Raw genomic sequence first — 21,056 nt, 5'->3', positions numbered from 1 at the left:
TAAGTAATATAGGTGCATGTTTCCACCACGCATGATTTGCCATCCTAAAATGTCAACGTTTTCATTTGTCACTTCGATTCTCTTATATTTAGCCCCTCCATGACTGGATTCTACGAACCTCACTGTAATGAATGGGGGAAAGTTCGAAGAGCGAAGAACTATTCACTCTCTCACTTTACTCTTTAAGGGAAGACTCCACTGAAAAATCATGAACATTTTTCCAAATTTTTTTAGCTATTTCACTTATTCAGAATTTATATTTTCATACTCCAAATGGATTCAGCTCAATTCTGATTACAAATACTCGTATGTTTAGACTTTTTAAATTAAGGCTGGAAGGGGGCTTGGAATTTAAACAGCTGTCAAAATTGTTTTTCATCGAAGAATTCTTTTTTTAAATTTCTGATTACAAATCTAGTAACTTTTTGTTGGCTCCCTGAAGTTACTAGATGAATGTAGCGGAGGAGAATATTAATTTACATAAATATTCAATTTATTTTCAAATCTATTTTTCTGTGCTCATTTTTGTTGATTCAACACCAACTTTCTTATGCCAAATATTAATCAATCTGGATGAAATTTTTACTGTAAATATTTATGAGGTAGCTGCATGTTTCTATGCATTTATTTTGTGAGAAATGCTGCTAGTTTATTTTATTACTATTTTTCTTAATGCTGCTAGTTTATTTTATTAATATATTAATAAAATATTAATAAAATAAACTAGCAGTATTTCTCACAAAATAAATGCATAGAAACATGCAGCTACCTCATAAATACTTGCAGTAAAAATTTCATCCAGATTGATTAATATTTGGCATAAGAAAGTTGGTGTTGAATCAACAAAAATGAACACAGAAAAATAGATTTGAAAATAAAATGAATATTTATGTAAATTAATATTCTCCTCCGCTACATTCATCTAGTAACTTCAGGGAGCCAACAAAAAGTTACTAGATTTGTAATAAAAAATTAAAAAAAAAAGAATTCTTCGATGAAAAACAATTTTGACAGCTCTTTAAATTCCACGCCCCCTTACAGCTTTAATTTAAAAAGTCTAAACATAGGAGTATTTGTAATTAGAATTGAGCTGAATCCATTTGGGGTACGAAAATATAAATTCTGAATAAGTGAAATAGCTAAAAAAAAATTTTGGAAAGATTTTCATGATTTTCAGTGGAGTCTTCCCTTAATATTCTTCAAAATTCTAACCCTAGCTACTTAGCCTCTTGTTTTCAACATTTCTTCTCATATCACGAAATAGATACTCGCTCACAACACCATATCACACTCTCCATTCCTAAACATAGAACACCCTTCTATTCTTCAGCTTTCACCGTCTCTGCAGCTCATCTCTGGAACTCTTTACCACAACATATCAGAGACTGTCGGACATTGTCTAGTTTCAAAAATAAACTAAAATTGCACATTTTCAATTCAAATTCCTTTCAATTATAAGCCCTTTTCTCTGCGATAGTTTTTTTTTCTTCCTTTCCCCTTTTTTGTTCTCTTGATCACCAGATGAATTTATTATCATACCCTTTTTATTGTGAATTTTATTTAATTTTTGTATTTCTTTCCTTTTTTATTATTATTTTATTACATTCCATTTCGTTATATTCTTCCTTACGTTTTCCATATTAATCATTTGTACTAAATGAGTTGCTTTTACTATATTCCAATGTATTTACTTTATTTTTTCTAATATGATATTATTTTCATGTTTAGTGTCGATTTTGTTATGCTATTATTATTTTTTTTTAAATATGTTAGTATCCTGTTCAACTTTTTGTTAAATTTTCACTGTTTGTATATTTTGTGACCTGGTAGAGTGTAAGAGAAGGCCTATGGCCTTAACTCTGCCAGGTCACAATAATAATAATAATAATAATAATAATAATAATAATAATAGTAATAATAATAATAATAATAATAATAATAATAATAATAATTTATTTATACTGGTAGAGTGTAAGAGACGGCCCTATGGCCTTAACTCTGCCAGTATAAATAAATAAATAAATTATTATTATTATTATTATTATTATTATATAACTATATAACTTGAACGAAGTATTAGGTGTACTTCTTTTATGCAATTTTAGCACTAAAACACAGTTGTTATAACGCTATAAATCGTGCACAATTGGCCTAATTCTGGTACTGGTGCCAGAAAAGGTTACTTAGTAACTAGTATTCCATGATGTCATCACCGCCTTCACAACACAATTTTATACAACGTACTTGTAAGAAAAAGCTTCAAAACAACAACAAAATAACATCGTCTTAGGAACGGTTGTTTAGCAACCATGCAATATATTACGTCACATCCAGTACTCGTGTCAGTAGAATCAAGCATATTTGTTCACACATTTCCCGGGGTTTTAGATCCGTTTGTCATATAGTACGTCATAGGATTACATTTTATAAATTTATAACAATTGAATAATTTCGAGGGAAAAATTGTTCCGGAGCCGGGTATCGAACCCGGGACCTTTGGTTTAACGTACCAACGCTCTACCACTGAGCTACTCGGGAACTCTAACCGACACCGATCCAATTTTTCCCTCTATATCCACAGACCTCAAAGTGGGCTGACAACCATCAAGCAACCAACTTCGAGTGCACACTAACTCCGCGTGACTTAAATTGTGGTTTTTCTGTTAACGAACAGTGACGTGTAATGTGCAAATCAAGATTTCAGGTATAACTCCCTGTAAAGTTGATTTGAATCAACTTTACAGGGAGTTATACCTGAAATCTTGATTTGCTTATAACAATTGGTTTTACATATTTTAATGCTAGAATAGCATAAAACATTGTATGTAATGTTCAAACGCTTAACATTCACTTGTGCCATAATTATCAAGATTATACACTAGTTACATAACAATAAAGTGTAGGTTGATGTGAAAAATAACAAAAAGAAAGCGTTATTGGAATTGTGTAACATTAATGAACTACTGATAATTTTGTATGACTGTGAAAACTGGATAATTACATCATCAAAGGAGAACTAAATATAAAAAAATGTAAAATGAATGAAGACATAAGGCAGAAATTATACACTGAAAGTATCTGGAACGCAATTAAGTAACGTAGAAATAATTGGGCAGATCATGTTGCGAAAGTCAGACTCTAGAATGGCAAAAATATAATAATTACATAACCTGGAAGGACAACAAAAATTCGAATGATCAGATGGCATGAACAGCGTTAAGAAATCTAAAAGAAAGCAAAGGATCTATATCTTAATGACAACAATAAGGACGGTGATGATGAAGATACACAAATGGCTCACCTTTCTGACATTTCTGTCGGTTCCAACACAGCGATCCTAGTTTGCTAGAGTTGTGGCACTGTAATTGCTCGCTAGGACACATTGGGCATTCATTCCTCACTCGGTTGCTCTGCAAACACACAAAATTAAATACTTTTTATCAGTAATTGATTAACTAGCGGACTTACTCGTGGTAGTTATGTAAGTTTGTGCGACTTACAGCTGTTTCGGTGCTTCATCACACCATCCTCAGTGTGTTGAGTTTTTGGTTCTTGGGTTGTATGTGTAGGAGAACACTTGAACAATACGAAATAACAAACACACTAAAACACACTCCGATCAAATTCTCAGCACACAGATCAATTTCAGTACACACACACTATTTGACTCCACTTTTTCAACACCTTTCAACAATCAAACGCACCCACATAACAGGCAGAGAAGTTCGAGATGACGCCGAGATCTAGTAGGCTCTGAGGATGGTGTGATGAAGCACCGAAACAGCTGTAAGCCGCACAAACGTACATAATTAACACGAGTAAGTCCGCTAGTTAATCAATTACTTATATTCAAGTGTTAAAAGTAGTGTACGCAAGATTCAAAATGGACTTTTTATCAGTTTATAATAATAAGAAACAACAATAACAGCACACCTCAAATCATTCAAGGCAAATATTTGCACATTTGAAGGTCCAATAACAATGCATGTAGATAAGTAGCTGTAAGGCCACAAAAACATGGTCGAACTCTGGAATGGAATGGAATTTAAGTGAGGGGGGGCACGGATGGCCCAGCACTGCGACCCGTTGAGATCTATTGCGCTAACCCTCGATATGGAATGAGTTGCGTGCCATAGATCCCCTACGCGCACCAACCCAACTACATGACTCCCTAACGACCGGTCCCTACAGCCAACAGAAATCCATTCCAAGGCCACAAAAACATGCTCGAACTCTGAAATCTTGTGCTGGAGTCGTATGGTATGAGGATTGGGATAATTGAAGAGGTGGATTCCAAAGTTTCCGAAGTCTTTTTTTTTTTTTTAATTCACGTTTTAATTTATACTTTCCGAGTCTATCATCCCTAATTTGTCGAGCCGATTTTCGTGGATCAGCAACCGACTGCTTACAAATCATTCTGTCCTCCTTCACTGTTGTTTTTCGAGGACGACCAGACCTTGACTTATTGTCTACTGACCCTTCTTGTTTTTGCCGTCGACTCCCCATAGGTATGAGTTGTGATATACTAAAATCTTTAGCAACGCTAGACTGCGATTTTCCCTTCTTCAAAGCATTTAAAACAGCTTGTCTCACATCCGAAGAGTATTCCTTTTGTTTTGGCATGCTTGCAATGGTTTTTACAAATAAAGAAGCACTGTCTAAATACTTAAACACCAATATTTAATGTATACCATGCCATCAAATCAAACCACAAAAAACTTATGAGCTAATGGAATATATATATAATTTGAACTGGTAATGGAAATTACGGGAAAACGGCTGAACGGATTTTAATAAATGACCTCTCATTCTGAAGCTTGGAACCCAAAGTTTTTTTCAGAAAAATAGTAGTTTTGAGTGAAATGTAAACTTTTCAACATAATTTTCCTATTTTCTAAAATCCATCTGTCGTCACTAATTGCATTTCAGAATAAAACAAAACACACACTACAGTAAACAATATTACACGAAGGCCATGATCTGTAAGAATGCTGACATATTTAGAGCTCAAATTAAATTGGTTATTAAAAATTTCAAGACTGTAAAATTAATTTACAGGTCTGATTCTGTGGTGTGTAATTTTCTGAGTACAGCTGTGTAATGCATTTTAAAAACTTCAAAACTTGAGTTGGTTTGATGACATTATTACCATTAGAAATAAAATATAGTTAATGCCATGCTGCGACTATTTTTCATTAATTATATTATTAATGCTATATTGATGATATGGAAGTGAAACGTTTTGGGGTTATATAAGTAGATGTAGAGAATATCTTAAATTAGATCTTGATTTATATAATTTACTGACTGGCGGCTATATAGTATATGTTACTGAAAACTATAAAACTTACGTAAGATAATAATATTGTTATTAAAAATAAAATATTTTAGTATTTATTAATCAAGTGGAGTTGGGTCTTTTTCATATATTTAATGGCGGTGTGGTGGGGCGTGATTTTCTTCACTATTGGCTCGAGGGAGAGCAAAAATTAGAGTTTCTAAGGAAAGACCAAAAGGTACTATATTACTGATAAAATATGAGGCCTACAAGATTTTGTAATCTCCCGATCATTTCAGCAAGATCTCTTAGCAGGATAAAATGATTTTACCCTCTACTTTCAAGGTAGTTTACGAAAGATGCAGCAGCTATATCAAGATGCTATGTCTACTGTTCGAAAGCATAGCAAACCTGACTTTTTTTTTTTTTTTTTTTAACTTTCACCTATAATCCGCAACGATCTGAAACAGCTACTGCTTTACTCCCACATGAAAAACCGACTGATCGTCCTGACATTGTTACTTGCGTTTTCGCGTTCAAACTAAAAAAACTTAAGGTGTATAGGTTCATGAAAAAGTATTTGGCATAAAAAAACATTCAGAGGGAGTATGTTTCACTATTATGGAAACAAATAACTTTCAGAATGTCTGATATTCTTCATTGAAAATAAATCTGAAAAATGTTTATTTGTACGTCTAATGAACTTAGTTTGCAGCATTTGCTGCACAAGCCACTTGTACACTTATATTGTTATTCTATAAACTTGCCCGTTTCCTAGATACGTAACCACTGCAATGTGACACAGCTGTGTGCTTTGCGTTGTTGTAATTGCATGCAAACAATACTTACAACGTAAAACCTTTACTACAAAATACTTTTGGCCGCTACTGTAGGCCTACCCAGGGTCGCGTAATCAACCCCACGTAGCTTTGGGTTACAATAAACACACGAACCCAAATGTAGCACAGACCACTCACTCAGTGATCAGTGTTCAGCGGAATAAAACCAAAGCTATGTGTAATGGGTTACGTGACCATGAGTGTCATCTACGTATTGTTTACAACAACTTAAAGTCAACACGAATCATGCCGTCAATAATGTTCCGTTTATTAACGTTCTGTTTATTAGAATGACCCACTGTGCTACATTTTTGTAAAATCTTGACGTGCTTAATTGAAATACTGAATAATAAATACTGTACTGCCATTTAAATAAACAATGTTAGTACTCGTATTTCATTAATAAATAACGCTATAAAGTTGCCTCCCCATCGGCATTATTTCCCCCTTCAGTTGTACATCTTTTGTATGAAATAATTTTTCATTTGGTGCTTGCTTAAAAGGATATTTTGTGTGGTTCAAAAAAATTGTACACCCTGTATATGACTTGCATATCATTTCAATGAGATGAAAGATGACAGAGTAGTGGAACGGAGAAAAATTCTCTCCGGCACCCGGTTTTTCAGCTCAACGTGCTGATCCTCTCAGTTTAAATTCCACCTCTTAGGTTCCCTCTGGTGGCGACCCTCTGCACTACGTCATAGATGTCTATGAGCGTAGGACTAATGTCCACACATGTGCGGAGGTGCACTCGTTATGAGTGACTGGTTGGCCGGGATCCGACGGAATAAGCGCCGTCTTAAATCACAAGTGATTTACGCATATCATATATATATATATATATATATATATATATTATTTTAATTTACCGAAGTACATATTCAAATCCCGGTGCCGGAGAGAATTTTTTTTCGTTCCACTACTCTTTCATCGTACGATGACGCTGCATGGAAACATCATATGTACTTCGGTACATTAAAATAATATAAATAATATATATTTCAACAAGAGTTATGTACTTTGTTAACTGATAAGCTACTACGATAACACTGATAAACAAGTGGTAGATATCTGACATGATGTTTAATATTTCTAATGTAGTTTTTAATGCTGACTTCAAATCTGAAAACCGTTTTGCGCTATCAAGTCAGGTTTTGAAATTATCGACGAAATTTTATTTTTACATGGAACACGGTTCGTCGAATTTTTGTCGTTTTTCCAGATGATGTAGAATTTCACCAGATGTGTTTTGATACGTGTGCGGCTATGTAACAGACAAATTCCATCGGAAAACTTTTACACTGTTTCTTAAGAAAACATAATATGAACCATACTTTGATTCGAAAGTGGATAGTGGTTAAGTCTTGGGCACCACAGTTCATCTGTTTGATCTATACATGCTACTTGTGCGGTTGGATAAGGAAGCAAAAGAACCACCACCACCTGACATTTAGAATTCCTGTGATATGGCGTGAGTCAAGCAACCACACCACAGACTTTGACTATAATTATGTGTGTGTATTCCGCCTTTGCTTATCATACAGTATGAATGAATTAATTAGTCATATTTTCTCATTAACGTTTTCGGTACGTAAGTTGTACCATCTTCAGATGTTTGTATATGATGCTAATTGTTAACCAAGCCTGTGGGTGCATGTATCTGGACTTAAATGGTCATTGTTTTTGTGCATGCTGTGCGATGCCGGTGAAGTGTTGTCATGATTACACAAATGATCACCTTAACTCTTATATACTATTTGCTAGTGCAACACTTTATCAAACTTAAATTAGAATGTTTCGGTCATTATTTAAAACACTATTTAAAAAACACACTGTTTAAAACTATTTAAAAACACATAGTTTTTACATCACTTTAACTATGTGAGGTATGTGATCACTTATTGTGTGGTGTTGTCCGGTTTGAAGTTAAATGAGGCACTTATGGTGATCTTGTTGTTTAGCGTTGAGCTGGACGCAATATCGTAACATGGCTATGTTTTCTAAAAGTGGTGTTGAGACACTTCTATTAGGTTGATGGCGTATGTAATATTATAACAGAATGAAGGTTGTCAGGTCCGTGGCTTTAGTATCGCCTGGCGTGTCTGTAACAATATGATTAAGTATTACTTTATAAATTTGAAATTGGGAATGTTTGTAATTAAAATTGGAAATTCCTTTTGCTAGTATTGATATGGTTAACTGCTTGGGTAATGTCTATTATGTAAGAAAAGTAACTTACAGTTTTAACGTGTATTGATCTGCTCGTGCTTGATGCTAGGCTGATACTAGAGCGATGGACTTGCTCACAGTATTTTTTAGTTAGTTATATTGTCTGTTTCCGGAAGTAGAGGGGGTGTCGGTGAAATCTGTGTGTGTGATTGTTTGGGCGGGAATAGTTTGAATAAATTAAAGAGTGGGTTATTTATGTTGGCTATTTGTTCATTTAGTAGGGGTTTTCCTGAGTTGTGTTCTTTTATATTTTTAATTAATTCATTCATACTGTATGATAAGCAAAGGCGGAATACACACACATAATTATAGTCAAATTGTGACAGCTTATCGGTAAATCTTCAACATGAAATACACCACAGACTGTTATTTCTTTTTGTCAAACGTCACCGGATTCTCCTACAAAACTAGTGCATCTGTAAAGTATCCAGACGTTCCTTCAGTTTCTAAACTAATTTCACATGACCCCATCACTTGTCCAATACCAACAGCACCTGCAGAATACACAGTTAATGAAGAAACGCAAGAAGAGAGTCCTCTTTCATCTCCTACCAACGGCCCAGACTCTGACTACTACCAACCTGGAGAAGATATTCATTTGATGAATAATGCTCAACTTTGCGATTCGTACGGGTCTGGCACTAACTAAAGGCTAAGCTGAACTGCAAACAATTTAATTTCCTTGCACCGGTTACAACAACTTCACAGTTTCGGCACAGACATAAAGACCTTGTGGAGGTCTTTGCAATGAGTGATACTATCTGATAATGCATGGACATTCAAGATCTTATGTAAAGCTTCGGTGTAGAACACAGCATTGAAGCATGGCGACTGTTCATAGACTCACCTAAGACAAGTTTGAAGGTAGTAAATAATATTATTACACAATGAAAACAGATATGCGTCAGTACCGGTTGCATATTCTACGCACCTGAAAGATACGTACGAAACCATGTCGCTATTTCTTGAAAAAAATATGCTATTGCGAGTGCAATTGGCGTATCTGTGGTGATTTAAACGTTATCACTATTCTCATGGGAATGCAGACAGAGTACACCAAGTACTGCTGCTTCATCTGCGAATGGGACATCACAGATAGAAAGAACCATCACATAAAGAACAATTGGCCGTTCAGAAATAGAATGCAGCCTTCGTGTGCCGTGGGTTGAGCATGACAAAGTTAACATGTCACCGCTTCATATACAGCTGGGACTCGTGAATAATTTCGTGAAGTCACTAGACACCGACTCGGATGCTTTTTTGGTACCTATGTAACAAGTTTCCAGAGTTGAGTTACGCGAAAGTGAAAGACGGTGTGTTCATTGGTCCAGAAATGAGGAAGAACATTGCAGACAGCCACTTCCAAGACTTACAGGACGGTACTGAAATATTACTATATAATTATGTGTCATGTGGCGCAATTGGACCATTTTCTTAGCTAAAGCCATGTTCATTACTACTCCATTTAGCAATAAATGCTCTACTGAAACTCCTGTCTGTGATTTGTTATACATAATGGTTGATGTCGTATATCTCAAGAACGGTAGGTAATAGAGACAAATGGTTTGTATATTTGGAATCGGCATGTTTCAGTTGTCTTAGAACGCCTGTTGGGTACCAAGATATCCACCGAAAGTGTTTTTTGTTATTCAGTGTAATTAGAGAAAAAACCACAAAGGTTACTGAAAAATAAATAGCAACAGTTCTCATGTTAAAACGTTATTATAAGATGTCTTCCCATACACATCATCTTGTACATCTTGAAAACCCTCAATATTATTGTAGCCAATTTCATGATTAAATCCCTACCCCTTATATGAGATGTCCCGGATTATACCATACATATACACTTACTGCGATAGAAGAGCCATGTCCTGCCTTCGCAATCATGTCCCATTCCACCGTGTCCACAAAGCATAGAAGAGGGTTCTTCTCAATGCGTACACCACCTCGCAAGATGTCCGTCAGTGAGTACAGGCCGAGTTCCTATAAAACAAGATTGAGACAAGGCATGTACCCATAGATGTAACAATGAAAAATATTAATTTAATCCTAAACAAAATGTTAAATGTGAGGTTGATATTTGTACAGAATACTATTTAAGAAAGAATAAATATTTTTTAATTTGTTTCCTGAGAGGTTCATGAATTTTGTCCCGCAGTTCTTTTACATACCAGTAAATCTACTGACATGAGCTTGTCGTATTTAAACACACTCAAATGCTATCGACCTAGGCCGGGATCGAACCCGCAACCTCGACCACAGAAGGCCAGCGCTATTCCGACTACACTACCTAGGCCGACTATATGGAATTAAGGTAAGTGATAGCCCAGATCACATATAGATTGCTCATTCCTATGTTAAAATCGGTTGCACTTTGAAGAGAACAACCGTCAGGATCGTCACCCGTCTGCCGTAAACGAACACGAGATGGCAATACAGTCACTAATGCAATTCAAATGGGAGTTATGACGTGATTCTTATGTAACAACTAGATGGCAGCATAGTAAACCTGACAAAAGTTGTTACCGTCAAAGCCTCTAACGCAGAGCACTCTGGGTACATGTGATCTAGGGCATACATGGGCACAATTTTCGGTTACGTGAGGCAATCGATTTGAAATAGTTTGTTTACTAGGAGAGAAGACTGCAGAGTAGGATGGGAAATATAAACTGCTGTGACCTGCGTCACCTTATCGTAATCGCTAAGGCGGTCAGTGGCGAATTATTAGGAAAGCGCTTGGTTAACGTGAGAGACTCGAAAACTTTTATTCAATTTGGCAAATTAATTCTGCAGCTTTAATCATAAACCTCTTTACTATTTCTCCATCATTGAATTGATTTAAATCACAGGCGATAAATTTCGTAACTGTAGCCAATAATATTCCATCACGTTGTCTACGTTTATTTTCTTGAATATTCTGGCGTTTATCTTAATAGATGAGCACGTTCTCAACCTAAAATAATTTCAGAAAATCATATTTCGTTTTCTACGCACATTTAATATATTTTTTATAAATTTATTTTGGAAATAATACGTACAAACAACATTTAATTCCTCGTACCTTTTAATGCAGCGTGTTTAAGGTATAATGTCGTATTTAGTATACTATGCAAATGTTAAGATCGTAAATTTTCTTCGGAATAGTACGAAAAATAACATTTAATTTGTCTTACCTTCTAATTCAGCATGTTCTTTATGACATAAGGAGTAATGTCGTTGTATATTAAATTTATTAATGCCTAATAAGATTTTCGAGCATAACATACATCGTTTCTTCTCCCCTTCTAAACAGCAAAAAAAACTCTTCCTCCCATTTCTCATGAAAGAATCGTTTTCTAACGCGTACACACTGCTTTGATAATCCCATTATGCCACCACTGATATTGCTTATGAAACTGATATAGAACCTGCCCACGCCTAGGAGCTGCGTGAGGGAGGAACGGGGACTGTGAAGATGATGTCACTCAGAGCGAAAAGCTCTGTGAAGGTCAGTGAGGCATTTCTCAAGTGAGGCACGATGCCCATCTATGATCTAGGGTGATAGCAAAATGGTGTTTTGGCGAGATGAGATCCAGAATTCGCTCTAGAAACATATCACAAAGAACTCAACGAAATAATCAACCCAAGTGGGGTGCGAACCAGTGCCTTAGAACTGAGCTACACTGCCGGCTTCATGGAAAATGTTCCTACAAATAATTTTTAACACAATATCGCGAAATATGTATGTACACGTGTGTGTGTGTGTGTGTGTGTGTGTGTGTGTGTGTGTGTGTGTGTGTGTGTGTGTACTCTTTCCATGACTGAAGCAGCAGTCATACGTACGCTATTGAAAATTTAAGTCTGAAATATGTGCGTGACGAAAGGACATTAAAAAAAAATAATAATATTAGAATCGTTTCAAATGAGTACTTCTTAATTCATCACTGATTTCCCACGAAACTACACCCTTTCTGTTTCCAAGAAGCTTCCCGAGGTTATTTCAGATTATTTATGGAAGCTCATTTTCTAGGAAATTTTATATGTAGCACATTTTAAGGTCTAAGTGGAATTCTCTCACTTCAACTGGAAAACTTTATACAATATATATTTCTTTATTTTTTTAACAGTCTATCTCTATAGGACTATAAATCTGTGGCAAAGATCAAAACAAAATGTCGTTATGTAATGAACGTGGGAAACTAAACTCAAAGAGTAGCTATTCTGAACTGGACAATTCACGGTAAAATGTAATACATTCATAGATACTGAAATATATACACTGAATTATATTTAAAAAGTATACAACTGCACGTGTTCTAGAAGGTTTCAATTTCATGGGATAAGTGACATATCAAAGTAGAAAATTTTGAACAGACTGGTAACACACCAACACACCCCCAAGAAGGCAAACTAAATAATGACTTGCAAATCTGGCTTTCAGGTAAAGCTATCTGTGAAGCAGACTTCAATAATTTAAAGGGAACAATTCTGTGGTGTTCGGGTAAAGGGGGATAAGTCATTTTTTTGTGCAGGTGGAATTTTATTCCCCAGATGATCACACAAGTTAAATTATACAAATGAGTGTGCAAAAATCAAAGAGTACTAGCAGTTGATGTGCTTTATTTGTGCAGAAAATTATTTGCAATAATGGTTCGAAGTTTAATTTTCATTTAACTTCAAACTCATTTCATCATCATCATCATCCTTCACGAATTAGGCCTCTGTAGATCTGTTTCGGCCCCATCTAGCAGTCTTCTTAAAGGTCTTCCTGGTCGACAATGTCCTCTAGGTTTATACTGCATCATAATTTTTGGGATTCTTGAATTTTCCATTCTTCTTACATGATCTAGCCAATTGAATTTGTATCTGCTGATTTTTTCTTCTACTGACTCTACTTCTAATTGTTCTAAAATTTCTTCATTCCTTTTTCGGTCTAAAAGAGTATATCCTGCTGTCCTCCTGAAAAATTTCATTTCCGTTGCTTTGATTCTGTTCATGTCTTTTTTCTTTAATGTCCAAATCTCGCTTCCGTATAAAAGGGAGGGTAATGCTAGTGTATTATATATTTTTATTCTTGTACATTTTTGTACTAATTTAGTTTTTAATGTATTGTTTATTATTCCTAGAATTTGTGTAAATTTGGTAATTTTCTTGTTGACAACTTTTTCATTTTGATAATATATTTCACAACCCAGATAATTGAAATTTTGCACTTGTTCGAGGCATTGGTTATTGTGTATTATCTTACTTCTGACTGGGTTTTGTCCTAAAAATGCCATTACTTTTGATTTTTGTGCTGAAATTTCCATCCCAAAATCTTTTAATATTTTATTTAATGTATACAATTATCTTTGTAAATTATCCTCTGAATTGGAAATTATGACTTGATCATCGGCATAGAGTAAGGTATTTAATGTTAGAGCACTGGTTATTTTGATTCCTGATGTGTAGATTTGGTTCCATTTTAAAATAATTTCATTTATATAGATATTAAATAAAGTTGGTGATAGTGGACAACCTTGTAGAACTCCATTATTAACTAATTTTCTTTCGGATATACAGTTTCAAACTCATTTTTATGACTTATCTCCCTTTACCCAAACACCACAGAATTGCTCCGCGGCCGGGTATCGATCCGGGATCCTTCGCTTAGCGCACGAATGCTCTACCGACTAAGCTATTTTGGGACGGTGTCGGGTGTAGTTCCTGGGTAGCTCAGTCGGTAGAGCATTAATTGGGAAGTGTCGGGTGTAGTGCCTGGGTAGCTCAGCCGGTAGAGCATTCATGCGCTAAGCGAAGGGTCCCGGGATCGACACCCGACCCCGGAACAATTTTCCCTTGAAATTATTAAATAATGACTAGTTCAAAATGCTAAATAATTTAAAACCTCAGCATAAGAAATATATTACTTACTGACATGGATTTTAAGGAACCCGGAGGTTCACTGCCGCCTTCACATAAGCCCGTCATCAGTCCCTATTCTGAACAAGATTAATCCAGTCTCTACAATCATATCCCACCTCCCTCAAATCAATTTTAATATTATCTCCCCATCTACGTCTCGGCCCCCCCAAGGGTCTTTCTGTGGTCGTGTCAGAGAATCAGTTCCATTCCGAGGCTTATTTTGGGGTTTCTCGTAAGAAATGAGAAATTTATAATACTTTATATTGCTTCATGAAGTGTATTATTATTTGCAGCTAATATTATTAGTATAGGTAGGAAGTTCGTACCAAAACAGTAGATTTCAGTTGAGTACAGCGAGGAGTATAGATTTCCCCCGCGCCTCGCCCTGCTCCCTCTCGCTACAGACGATACGCAGTTCACATAAACAACGCATAGTATCATTCTATGGAGCTGTGTACAGTCGTGAATAGTTTGAAGAATATTGTTAACATGTATTAACAGTTTAGGTTTGGAACAAAGTCAGGTATTTTGTTATTACTGTATTATTTACGTAATGTTAATATTATGCAAGATTCCAAAAAAGTAAATTCGTCTGTTGTTAAATAATTATATTGCATAATTATGCAAACAGGAGTGTGTAACACGTTTATTTTTTCCCGGATTATCTTCGTTAAGTGTTAGTTGAAAGACTTATTTACCAGCCGTGAATAGGCCTACTTGTTTCTTTATCTGGTCTGTTGACGTTTGGTGCAGCTGTGCTACTATGCATTCGGTTGCGTTACAGTCCAAGATCATTCAACATCGGAATTACGATACGAACTTCGTAGTTGTCATTACAATAGAAATGACAAATTTTCTTGAACACAATTTTATGGGATTAATATTATGTGCCACATACGAGATACATTATTAGATTTAAAAAGGAATTGTTCACCCGATGATTGTAATAAATACTGTAAGCCTATTGTATTTCAGATTTGCTCCAATAACGTCTTGTGACATAGAACGAATATTTTCAGAGCACAAATATTGTTTTTTTTTTTTTAAACATAAATGGAGTGTTTCTTTTGATAAAACGAAAATCTTCATTGTTATTTGTTATAATGATGCTAAAATCATAATTGTGTACTTTGTATGTTATTTTTATATGCATGGGTAAATTATTTTAGATTTTCAACTACTCTGTCTAGTGCTGTGGTAGGATATTGGCTACCCATGCCATCTCTTTAGATACAGTGTTAACTCACAAACAGTGATTGTGATTGAGTAACAAGATGGATCGGAATAAAATCACAATGTTTCTTAATGTTACACAATTTCACTGTACGTTTGTGTGTTTCTTTACTCATTTATTAGTTTCAATAATTCTAACTGGAAAATTTAGAAAATGCATTTCTTAACATATTGATGACATTGAATTTCTACCACCAAATTTTCCATAAAAATGTTTCACCCAAAAACGCTACAAGATGTTAAATTCTAACATGGAAAATGCTATAAAATGCTGAATCTGATTTCTAATGTGTTAAATTTTTCATTTTAAGTTGCTAAAATCTAGGTGAAAAGATATTATTTCCCTCGAACAAACACACAACCCTCAGGTAACATTTGAATGTAGTTCTGCGCAATGATATTGTACGAGATGTAAAATGTTTGATGCCCTGTATCTCAAAATTTAAGATTTTGCAGTTAAATTATTCTTTCAGAGAACGCCTCAATTTAAGAAAATGGCCTTGAAGGAGAACTATACTGAATTACAGATAAGAAAAATATTGAGGTAAACAAAGTGTGGAGTTTTACCACCTCCCATGCCACCGTACCAAATCATGTGTGTTCTCCTATTGGCTAGTGCTGATCTACGCGCTAGAAATTAGTTCGCAATTCCTTATCGAGATGTTGATCGTTACTGACAATTTAGACAGAAATGAAATATGATAAAATCATGAACCGAGATTCGTGATACGTTCAGAATGTAGATATGAGTGATTACAAATCCTTTCTCACAAAATTAATATTAACTGCCTAAAGTAGGCTGGCTTCCTTTACGGGGTACTGTTCCATTTCTTGCAAATAGAACCTGCTCCACAACCTAACATAACCTATATAATTTCACTTGTAACGCCGAGACTTGGCTCGCTCTTTTGTATCCTTACAAAGATATATTCTCTCCTGTACGTGCCTAAGTATATGAACATTGTTTTACTGAACATAACGAACAGAAACACTCGTCACTGTAAAGATCGGAGTCTGTGCTGTAGCGTGGTGGACTCTGCAAAGCAGCAGCATTAAGACGACTGCGTAATGCAATTGAATACCCCTCGGAATAAGGGTCTAAGTACATAGGGATACAATGTACCATATACCCTTATTCCGGGCGGGGGGAGGGGGTATTAAATTGAAGAGTGTGATCCCAAAACTCATTCAGTCCATTTCATGTTTCATGATTTATACCTATACATGATTTTTTAGACCTCAATCATTATACAAGGTATGTCAAAAGTCGCTTTCCCCAACATTCGTTCTTAGGTTTCATACTTGTACACATATACAGATGACATCTATACTTACTTACTTACTGGCTTTTAAGGAACCCGTAGGTTCATTGCCGCCCTCACATAAGCCCGCCATTGGTCCCTATCCTGAGCAAGATTAACCCAGTCTCTACCATCATATCCTACCTCCCTCAAATCCATTTTAATATTATCTTCCCATCTACGTCTCGCCCTCCCCAAAGGTCTTTTTCCCTCTGGCCTCCCAACTAACACTCTATATGCATTTCTGGATTCGCCCATACGTGCTACATGTCCTGCCCATCTCAAACGTCTGGATTTTATGTTCCTAATTATGTCAGGTGAAGTATACAATGCGTGCAGCTCTGCGTTGTGGAACTTTCTCCATTCTCCTGTAACTTCATCCCTTTTAGCCCCATATATTTTCCTAAGAACCTTATTCTCAAACACCATTAATCTCTGTTCCTCTCTCAAAGTGAGAGTCTAAGTTTCACAACCATACAGAACAACCGGTAATATAACTGTTTTATAAATTCTAACTTTCAGACTTTTTGACAGAAGACGAGATGACAAAAGCTTCTCAACCGAATAATAACACGCATTTCCCATATTTATTCTGCGTTTAATTTCCTCCCAAGTGTCATTTAGATTTGTTACTGTTGCTCCAAGATATTTGAATTTTTCCACCTCTTCGAAGGATAAATCTCCAATTTTTATAATTCCATTTCGTACAATATTCTGGTCACGAGACATAATCATATACTTCGTCTTTTCGGGATTTACTTCCAACCCTATCGCTCTACTTGCTTCAACAAGAATTTCCGCGTTTTCCTTAATTGTTTGTGGATTTTCTCCTGACATATTCACGTCATCCGCATAGACAAGAAGCTGATGTAACCCGTTCAATTCCAAACCCTCTGTGTTATCCTAAACTTTCCTAATGGCATATTCTAGAGCGAAGTTAAAAAGTAAAGGTGATAGTGCATCTCCCTGCTTTAGCCCGCAGTGAATTGGAAAAGCATCAGATAGAAAATGGCATATACGGACTCTGCTGTAAGTTTCACTAAGACACATTTTAATTAATCGAACTAGTTTCTTGGGAATATCAAATTCAATAAGAATATTATATAAAACTTCTCTCTTAACCGAGTCATACGCTTTTTTGAAATCTATGAATAACTGATGCACTGTACCCTTATTCTCCCATTTTTCTCCAATATCTGTCGAATACAAAAAAATCTGATCAATAGTCGATCTATTACGTCTAAAACCACACTGATGGTCCCCAATAATTTCATCTACATATGGAGTTAATCTTCTCAAAAGGATATTCGACAAAATTTTGCACGACGTCAACAAAAGTGATATTCCTCGAAAGTTACTACAGTTAGTCTTGTCCCCCTTCTTAAAAATAGGTACGATTATGGACTCCTTCCATTGTTCTGGTACAATTACCTTTTCCCAAATTGCAAGTACAAGTTTATAAATTTCGCTAGATACTGCCCTTCCACCCTCTTGTATTAATTCTGCATGAATTTGATCAATACCTGGAGACTTGTACTTTTTCAGATTTTCTATCGCAATTTCGACTTCGGAAAGTGTGGGTTCCGGTATAAATGGTATAAATACAGATGACATCTATACTAATAATAAATCTGTAGCCGAATTTTTTTTGGTAATTTTCGATTTTCCAAAAATAATTGGTCCTAACATATATAATTAATCACCCTGAAACCGAAAATAAATCGCTTTTTTTTAATTTTTGTTTGTATATCTGTCTGTCTGTATGTTTGTTACCTTTTCAAGCGATAATGGCTGAACGGATTTCGATGAAAATTGGAATATAAATTAAGTTCGTTGTAACTTAGATTTTAGGCTATATGGCATTCAAAATACATTATTTAAAAGGGGGGTTATAAGGGGACCTGAATTAAATAAATCGAAATATCTGGCGTATTATTGATTTTTGTGAAAAATGTTACATGACAAAAGTTTCTTTAAAAATCATTTGCGATAAGTTTTATTCTATGCAAAATTTTGATAGGAGTGATATTTAATGAGATAAATGAGTTTTAAAATTAAAATAACTGCCATCTAAGGCCGTGTAACGAAGTAAAAAACAAATTACTTGGTCTATAAGGGGCCTTGGACAACAAAAATCGAAAGCTATGAAAGATAGCCTACAGAGAATGTTTCTGCGTTTGTATGAAGTAATATCGGAAGCTAAATTAACCGATTTGTATAATTAATTATTATTTCACCATTGGAAAGTGTAGTTTCTCTAGATGGACATAATACTATAATGTTATTACAGTAACTTCTGATATAATAATGTAATGTAATGTAATATAATATAATATAATATAATTTAAGTTATTTGAAGGGTTCAGAACCATAGTGGGCCAAGCGCCACTTACTGAATACGTAGAAAATAACAAGAGTTAAAATTAAGTTATTACCATAATTCAATGGAGACCTATAACAAGTAAAATAAAGTATACACATTAAATCTAAATGATGTCAATGTGCATTAAACTATGGTTGCATGTAATAACAATTAAGAAACATGTTAAAGGAATTGTCACTGCACCAAATGAGTGCTTTCTGGACCAAAATGATCGCATTTTAATTATTTAAATACAATTTAAATTAAGTAACATATTAAACGATTTATCCTCATATCAAACACGAATGTTCCCTCGATCAAACGTCCTATTTTAATTATGTAATTACTTGATATTTATTTCTAACAGGTGCAGCGGAGCGCACGGGTACGGCTAGTAACTTGAATAAACGAATAGCTAGTGTAATAAGTGGTGGGTTGATAACCATATCCGTGCGTCAACTGTTTTACCGATGTCATGTCTTGTTATTGTTGTTTTGTTTTATTGTGTTGGGTTGCGTGTCTAAATGTAAGGAAGTGTTTGGAGAAAGCGACTTTTGATCCACTTTGTATTTAACGCTTCTTTTATTTGAAAACAACGCCAAACCTTATCTAAAAGTTTGTTATTGTGCATGTCACTTGAAAACTCGCTTAGTCCGTGGACTGGTGGATAGAAAAAAAAAAAGAACTAGCCGAGTCTAGTGATGAGCAGAAAATCACTGAACTGTGATTTTATCAAAGTGATCTAAAAATCACGATCACACCTGTGATTAAACAGCTCTTTAAACAGTGATCACAGTTAGAGGGCTTAATTGCTCAGCAGCTGAGACAGTTCATGTTATTTTCTCACTGCGTGCGCTGCGCTGCCATGTTTATGCTACAAAACTGGGAACAACTACGCCCGCGAACTGTGAGTCGACAGTTGAAAATCTGGCAGGATGCTTAATTGATTCCATTATTTTAAGCAGTGACGTTACTAACTGGCTACACTAAACAACCAGTAAAATTACAATAATAACAGAATTTTACCAAATATGACAATCAGGGACGTCGCTAGGGGGGTGCGAAAAGGTGCGCAAGCACCCCATAAAAAATCGGAGCACCCCTTTCCGCACCCCAAAGGGCAATTTATTAACAAAGTACTAGGCATAAGTTATTTTGAAGAACTAAAACAAACAATTTCTTGGATGTGAAAAAACTACGTTCCATAGTGTATCGTAATGGATGTGATGAGCAATATGGATGTGATGAGCAATAAAAATAATAATAATAATAATAATAATAATAATAATAATAATAATAATAAACAGATGTATACTATGTCCGCAAGTGAATGAAAGAACTTTTTGGATTTTTTATGTACTACATTTTTACAGCTCGCACCCCATTTTTAAATCTCGCACCCCATCCGCACCCCCCTTGCTCTGATCCTGGCGACGTTACTGATGACAACGATTTAAAAATAACAATATTTCACTCATCTTCTGAGTGTTGTGTGAATTATGTCAAAATTACTAATTTTCCGTTTTTTCTTATATAATATTTCACTTCAGGAATAATGGACAAAATAAAATGGACAATCATTATACTGGGTAGCCAGACGAAAAAATGTCCAGTTTGCATAAATAAAAAGATAGATAGATAGATAGATAGATAGATAGATAGATAGATAGATAGATAGATAGATAGATAGATAGATAGATAGATAGATAGATAGATAGATAGATAGATAGATAGATAGATAGATAGATAGATAGATAGACAGATAGACAGATATAGATAGATAGATAGATAGATAGATAGATAGATAGATAGATAGATAGATAGATAGATAGATAGATAGATAGATAGATAGATAGATAGATAGATAGATAGATAGATAGATAGATAGAGATAGATATAGATAGGTAGATAGGTAGATAGGTAGATAG

General features: G+C 35.0%; 1 protein-coding gene across 3 annotated transcripts in view; it reads right to left on the bottom strand.

Moving 5' to 3' along the window:
* Positions 1-21,056, bottom strand: part of LOC138693239 (insulin-like receptor) — a 385,516-nt gene that overhangs the window by 51,416 nt on the left and 313,044 nt on the right. For all 3 annotated transcript variants that reach the window (XM_069817052.1, XM_069817051.1, XM_069817053.1), the window contains 2 exons: positions 10,201-10,332; positions 3,302-3,410 (listed from right to left, as the gene is read on the bottom strand). In XM_069817052.1, coding sequence (XP_069673153.1) covers positions 3,302-3,410; positions 10,201-10,332 — 241 coding nt within the window. The remainder of the gene's footprint in view (positions 1-3,301; positions 3,411-10,200; positions 10,333-21,056) is intronic.

This window comes from Periplaneta americana, chromosome 17, assembly GCF_040183065.1.
Source record: "Periplaneta americana isolate PAMFEO1 chromosome 17, P.americana_PAMFEO1_priV1, whole genome shotgun sequence".
Classification (NCBI taxonomy): Eukaryota; Metazoa; Arthropoda; class Insecta; order Blattodea; family Blattidae; genus Periplaneta; species Periplaneta americana.
This window is presented reverse-complemented; position numbering and strand designations above follow the sequence as displayed.